Here is a 6,680-nt window from a genome sequence, read left to right on the forward strand (position 1 = left end):
TCTCAACTACTCCGCGGTTCCGCTTTCACTGCTGCCTCCGTTTCGAAAAGGTACTAATTTCTTAATTCATATGGTAACTACAGCGAGTGGGTCTTCAAAACAAGCGGCGGTTTCGGTGCTTCTTTCACGGTCACGACCAGAAAACTCTGGGGGAAGGAAGACAACAGAACTGGTCCATCCAACCAGGAAGTCTTCGGGTAGCCTCTTCGGTCTTTTGAGGGCGTGTTTGCCCTGAGCTGCGTCTGCCAGGACACTGTCAGGTACCCTTTTACACGAGCCTCGTGAAGGTAATAATCAATCAAATAGTGGCATTGGCTAAAAGTAGTTCTGCCCATATCACGAGGAAAATACTATGCTCTCATTCAACAAGTCTAACACAAGAATAAAACAGTAATTTTATTATAAGTTATTATATAAGCAACTGCTTAATCCTGAGTTCTTTCAAAACAGACTTAATTGTCCCATGTCTTGTCTGACTAATAGTGCTGATTAAAAAGAAGTATGTTTAGATTTATATCGGTTGAATTATGTACTGTCTGCTGCTGTTTTCATGGTTTTACACGTAAAACATACTAGGTGGCGGTAATGTACCTTGACGCTGGTTGCTGTCCGCATTTAACCCAAAGAAGAAGAAAGCATCCGCAGAAGAAGACCTACAAACACACGCTTCCTGTGTTTGTGCGACATGGCAACAGTACAAGTTTGTGAGGCTGAAAAGGTGTACATCTTACACGGCATAAGGGTAAGCATTTAACAGATACGTTAGTTATTGGCTGTGAATTATTATCTCCGGGCTAGTTTAGCCACGTGCTATATAGATGGACGGCTAGCTGAGTTAGCATTGGCTGCAATTGTTGATATAATTTTCCTGGTCTTCATAAGGATGACTTACGGGTGGATGGAAGAGGCTGTGAGGACTACAGACACATGGAGATAGAGACCGATTTGGTGTCCAACACAGATGGATCGGCTAAAGTCTCTCTGGTAATGAAAATCCTTAGAGTTTTAGCTTCCATGTTGCCTCTTTTTCAGAATGATGATGATCCAATGTGTCTCATCCTGTTAATGCTTCCAATGGCATACATTTCAACTACATATGCTCTACACCTGAGCTTATCTAATCTCAGAATACCTGGAAAAAAATACTGTTAATTTTCATTATGTTTTCTGTTTGTCTTCTTTTTTTTCCTTAGGGGCACACAGCAGTTCTTGTTGGGATTAAGGCTGAGATTGGAAAACCAAGACCTATGGTACCAAACGAAGGTTATTTGGAATTCTTTGTTGACTGGTAAGAGTGCTCTTTAATGATATGTGTGTGTGCAGAAAGATTTAGGAATTATGAGTTAACATCATTAAAAGCAGATATGTACATACATATGGGGAATTTGGTTAAACTGGTAGCCTTATGGTTACAGAGGTTGGCTTGGTTCTGGAGAACCTGGGTTCAAGTCTCCGGGCTCGCAACTGAGGTAAACCCCTCGTGGGCCCCTGAGCAAGGCCCGTAAATCCCAACTGCTCTCTGGGTACAGAAATCTGGCCTGGCAGCTCACTGCTCCTAGTAACTAGGATGGGTTAAATGCAGCAAACGAATTCAACAATAATAATAAAGTATAATAAAAAATAACTTAAAAACTATCAAAGTAGTACATTTTGCTGACTTTTTTTTATCCTTGTGTAAAGCAGAATATAAAAGATACAAGGAAGAGTGTACTAAAATGTTTAAATAAAGGAATTGCATCATAAAAATCAAATGACATTTTAAATCAATTTTTGTGTAGTGCTTTTGTGGTAATTTTGTGTTGGATAACCTGCCACTAGGAGGTGGTATTGTGTTGTGTCTCCTTTTTGAGTTTCCAACAGATCACTGATTTTGAACTTGTAGTAAAACTGTCACAAAGGTTCATCCCCATCACGTCTGTACCACTAACTCAAGGCATGATAAATGTGTAAAATGGTCGTTCTCTTACTTACCTTGTAACTAATAACTTCTCTTCCATGTTACTAGTTCAGCCAATGCAACCCCTGAGTTTGAGGGCAGAGGAGGTGAAGAGCTGGGGACAGAGCTGAGTAACACCCTCTACAAAGTCTTCAACAACAAACACAGCCTTGATCTGGGGAGTCTCTGTATAAGTCCTGGAGAGCACTGCTGGGTGCTTTACGTGGATGTGCTGGTGAGTGGTAACCTCCAATATAAATTTTCTTAACTTCTAAGGTATTGGAACATGATGTTTTTAATGGAGGAGACTATTCAACATAGAGTAGCTTGTTTGTTCATCTATTGTCTATTCCTGCTTATTCCGTAGAAAGGTAGCAGGAATTTTGTTTTTGTTTGGTGGATACTTTATATAGTTTCTTATTAAATTCAGTTGATTTACATGGGTTGAGTCATTAGTATTTGGTGGCTTAGATGGAAATAAAAGGTTATCCGATTCCACCCTCTTCAGATGTACATTTATTCCAGGTTCTTTAGTTTCTCTTTTCTTTTCAGTTTCTTTTCTTTGAGTATTTTTGGGTTTTAGGATGTTGCTTGAACAGAATAAGACATATAAAGATATTTTCTGTTGCTTTATAGACCATAACTTTCAATTAACTTTGAAAGTAAACAACAAATTTATCTTTTAGTAAAGTTTTTTAGTTTCTGCTCTTTATTTTCTATCCATTTTAAATAGGCCTTACATTTTTTCCTCAAAATTACTAAGAAATTACCAAGACTTCTTTTTTTTTTTTTAAATTGGCTTCCTTATTTTGGTTTCTATTCATTCTATTATATTATAACATATCTTGAAATTCTGCATATAAACATGCAGAGTTGTTGCTCCTGTAAGGAACCATTCTGTTCTCCAATAATAAAATCAATCCAAAAGTAAAGATCTCATTTCATGTTTTACTCCTTCTGCAGCTCCTGCAATGTGATGGAAACTTGTATGATGCCATCTCAATAGCCATCAAGGCAGCTCTCTTCAACACAAAGTGAGTATTTGTTTGGGTTTTAACAGTCAGGTGACTTAATCCTGAGATTTTTTTCTTAACAGTTAAATGTGCCCATTGTTTGTTTTGATACTGAGTGTATTCAGTCTTCTGATCACTTCAGAATTCCCAGAGTTCACATATCATCTGATGACGAAGGAGGAAAGGAGATCGAGCTGTCCGACGACCCTTATGACTGCATGAGACTTAACGTAGAAAACGTTCCCTGTATTGTGACTTTATGCAAGGTAAGCTTGCAGCTGACGCTTCAAGATGAAGACTGTTTTCGCACAAATAATGATACACAGACTGGTTGTTGTTGAACAGGTGGGCCACAGGTACGTAGTGGATGCAACTCTGCAGGAGAAGGCCTGCTCTGTGGCAAGCCTCATCATCTCTGTCACACACGAGGGCACGGTCACCTGCACGAGGAAGGTGGGCGGAGGCAGCCTGGATCCAGAGAGCATCTTTGAAATGACAGAGGTGAGACGGGCCAACCTTTTCGGCCATGTGGCCTCCCTTCACCACAGCAGAGGAATTTAAATTAAGGGGTTTTATTATCTTTAATTTCAGTGTTGCCAAGTGAGTGTAAAAACAAAACTACAAAGGTGTCAAACGGAGCAATATTTTCTGTCTGCAGGCAGGAAAACGAGTCGGGAAAACTCTTCACAGTCCGCTCATGAAGCTGCTGCAGCAAGAGGAGAGTCTGGGAAGAAAGAGACAGAAAGTTGGCTTCCTGGGTTAAAATTAAATGTTTCTATTGTATGTATTTACATGTACACCTGTTTTTTCATAAAAATTTCTAATTATTACACTTTGCTTGTCTTGATGCTTTATTGGTATCATTATATCTCAACCTAACCAGGACATAATTATTTTAGAGTATTCTGGCCAGTATAGGCAGCCGATCAGGTGAACAGGAATGACACATTTCACACGTTACACAATGTCATGTATACATGCAGATTTGTAAAAGCTTCACAACCCAAAAACTTTGGATTATTTAGTTATCACAAACTGGTACAGAATGTCAATGTTATGACTGACCAATCACAAATATCTGTCTTCAGTCTAGAAATTGCAAACTTTTTCCTTAAGAGAAGCATATTTTGGCCTACTTAGAGGACTTGTTGCTGAACACTTTATTTTAAGCTGTTGCTGTGTATCACTTTATACTATAAATAAATACGGTACTTTAAACTTAGGTGACCACAGACATGAAGTCAGCGCTTCTCTGCAGGCACTGTCCTCTCCGCATCTTTTTGTTTGCCACGTGTCAACCGGGACTGAAAGCAGTGGAAGTCTTAAAGACCAGATGTGACTCTGGATCATTTCCACGCTTCCCTCAGACTGTTGCAGGGTGTGTGCAAGAACTGAGATCACACTGGTCCAAAACGCACTCTCATCTAAGGACAGCAAAGAAACATATGAGTGCAGCATTTAATATAAAATAACATTTTAAGGCTTCATCATTGTCAAAATGCCTGGAAATGCTAAAATCTTTCCAAACAAGGAGACAGCCAACTAACCCAAACCCTTTACAACAAAAAATCCTATTTTTTCTTAAGATTTCAACAGGAAACAAGCTATGAAATAAACAGTTTATGCAAGAGATGAGTCTGTGTTTCTCTTTTGTCACACCTTGATGAAAGCTGCAAAAGGATTATGCAATGGCTACTCTCGCCTTGTCTACACCAGCCCTCCGGGCCTGGCTTTGCTGAGCACTCAGCTTCCATGTAAAGAGTCTGGAGCCAGATGAGAGACAGACACGCCATCCTCAGACTCCTGAGGTTGGACTGTTTTTCCTACAAACAGCAGTTATGGACTTCAGTACTTTTCCTTTTTGAGAGATGAGAGGGTGGGTGTGGCGGAGACAAATAAATTGCGAACTTCCATGCTGGCTCAGCCTCATCCTGCAGGTTTCACCATGGAGTTCAGAAGAGTGTGTGTGCTGCTGGGAGTGCTGCTGCTCATTGCAGCAGACTCCAAATAAGAAGAAGCAGGTGAAGAAAGGTAGCTGAAGACAAGAAATCACACTGTAGGATGGATGCCAGATTATTCACTATCTCAGACTATAATCTCTATGAAACAAGAACTTAAAATGTCTTTGATCATTCAGTTTAAAGTGAGAATTTCGTAAACTTGGTATTTCCTTGTGTCTGGAATCAGATACATCAAAGGATGCTGCCCTACAGGAGCTGCAGAAACAGATCGATGACATTGTCCAGGAGCTCCTCCTGCTGAAGGAACAACAGGCCCTGCAAACAGGTACACAAAGCTTTTAACAAGGAGATGCAATAAACTTAAGTAATCCCCCATAATTTCCAGAAACACCACTCAAACCTGATGTTCTTTTGAGCCATCAGAGCTTAATGGGCAAAGTTGCTATTTCTTTTTGTTGTATTCAGTTTAAAGTTAAAAACAAACCTCTACTTTGACCGTTTCTGTTACCCTGGAGCAAGTTTAGCTTTTTGGAGACTATGAGTATGTATAGAACCTGTAATATTGAAAGAGATGATGCTCCTCAATCAAACACCAGCATTTATGCAGGAAAAGTAAAGAATTGTATGAAGTCTTTGACTTTTCCCTTTGTTATGACATAATCTGACAAGCAACATTGGATAGTTTTCAAATGGAAATATGTTAAAAGTTTGTTTTATGTCTGATAGTCTGCTACCTTTATGTTTTCCAGTCTGTTTAAAAGGTGCAAAGATCCATGGTAAGTGTTTCCTAGTCGACCCTGTGAGGAAACATTATCATGCTGCCAGTGAGGACTGCAACGCCCTGGGCGGCATCCTTGGAACACCCACATCCAGCGACGAGAACGCTCAGCTCAGAGACTACCTCCGCCAGAGCATCGGCCCAGAAGAGCAGGTCTGGCTAGGCATCAATGACATGACGACTGAGGGTACATGGATGGATCAGACCGGTTTCAGCATCACATACAAAAACTGGGACACTTCCAACTACAGGTCCCCACAGCCGGACGGCGGAAAGTCCCAAAACTGTGGCGTTCTGTCTGGAGCCTCCCAGGGGAAGTGGCTTGATGAGAACTGTCGTGAGGAGAGACCATCTGTCTGCCAGTTCAACATCGTTTGATCACATCTATCTCATTATAGACTCTCCCACTGCCTGCTCTTCTAAACAAAGTTTTAACCAGTGACACTCAGCTGAACAGGGACGATGTAAAGGTCACAGACAGTTACATAAGCGTTATTTTTGACAAAAGTGATGTGCTGGTATATCATTTGCAGCATGCCTTGTGGTTGCAACACAACAGAGGAACACAGTCAACAGTAGGAGAGACACTGTAGGACAGAGCAGTCTGCAGTCACTTCACACACTTGTATATCTCTTTCAAAAATCCAGTAATAATAGATAAAACTATCATCTAATAGATAAAACTGTAATAAAAGGTGTGTGTAGGTGCTGGCACCGATCATAAATGTAAAAAGTTGGTTGTAACCTTTACACCTTTTTTCTCACATTCACACCACAATTGCAGCAGTTTCATAGCTTTCTGGTTGAGAGACGCTGGTTTAAACTTCTATTTTAACAACAAACCTCACATGAAGTCAGAATTTTGACGGATACTGCTTTTTTTTTTTTAATTAAATAATCTTTATACAAGTTTACTAGTCCTGCAGTTTCTTATGTCTAGCCTGATATAACATGTACAATCATTTTCAATAAACTATGAATATCCATTTCTG

At 40.0% G+C, this 6,680-nt stretch overlaps 2 protein-coding genes across 3 annotated transcripts; both read left to right on the top strand.

Moving 5' to 3' along the window:
* The first annotated feature begins 138 nt into the window (after nucleotides 1-138).
* exosc7 (exosome component 7) lies at nucleotides 139-3,781 on the top strand. 2 transcript variants are annotated; one of them, XM_042011760.1, is made up of 9 exons: nucleotides 139-260; nucleotides 577-742; nucleotides 883-984; nucleotides 1,194-1,288; nucleotides 2,006-2,171; nucleotides 2,900-2,970; nucleotides 3,092-3,215; nucleotides 3,295-3,450; nucleotides 3,608-3,781. In XM_042011760.1, the coding sequence occupies exons 2-9, from the start codon at nucleotides 686-688 to the stop codon at nucleotides 3,710-3,712; spliced, it is 876 nt and encodes a 291-aa protein (XP_041867694.1). In that variant the 5' UTR covers nucleotides 139-260; nucleotides 577-685; the 3' UTR covers nucleotides 3,713-3,781. The 2 variants fall into 2 exon arrangements, with proteins under 2 accessions (XP_041867694.1, XP_041867693.1); XM_042011759.1 differs by having other exon boundaries at nucleotides 149-287.
* Nucleotides 3,782-4,894: 1,113 nt separating this feature from the next.
* On the top strand, nucleotides 4,895-6,668 carry LOC121656658 (tetranectin-like). The gene is given in 4 exon segments (XM_042011761.1): nucleotides 4,895-4,941; nucleotides 4,943-4,980; nucleotides 5,137-5,235; nucleotides 5,660-6,668. Coding segments are annotated over 4 exon segments (591 nt in total). The 3' UTR covers nucleotides 6,067-6,668.
* The last annotated feature ends 12 nt before the right edge of the window (nucleotides 6,669-6,680 follow it).

This window comes from Melanotaenia boesemani, chromosome 17 (assembly GCF_017639745.1).
Source record: "Melanotaenia boesemani isolate fMelBoe1 chromosome 17, fMelBoe1.pri, whole genome shotgun sequence".
NCBI lineage: Eukaryota > Metazoa > Chordata > Actinopteri > Atheriniformes > Melanotaeniidae > Melanotaenia > Melanotaenia boesemani.

What these genes read in the sequence shown, in the direction of transcription:
- exosc7 (XM_042011760.1), top strand. Translation starts at nt 686, where the DNA reads ATGGCAACAGTACAAGTTTGTGAGGCTGAAAAGGTGTACATCTTACAC. An exon ending in GTATTGTGACTTTATGCAAG is followed by an intron (nt 3,216 to 3,294) that starts GTAAGCTTGCAG and finishes GTTGTTGAACAG; the next exon opens with GTGGGCCACAGGTACGTAGT. An exon ending in GCATCTTTGAAATGACAGAG is followed by an intron (nt 3,451 to 3,607) that starts GTGAGACGGGCC and finishes TTCTGTCTGCAG; the next exon opens with GCAGGAAAACGAGTCGGGAA.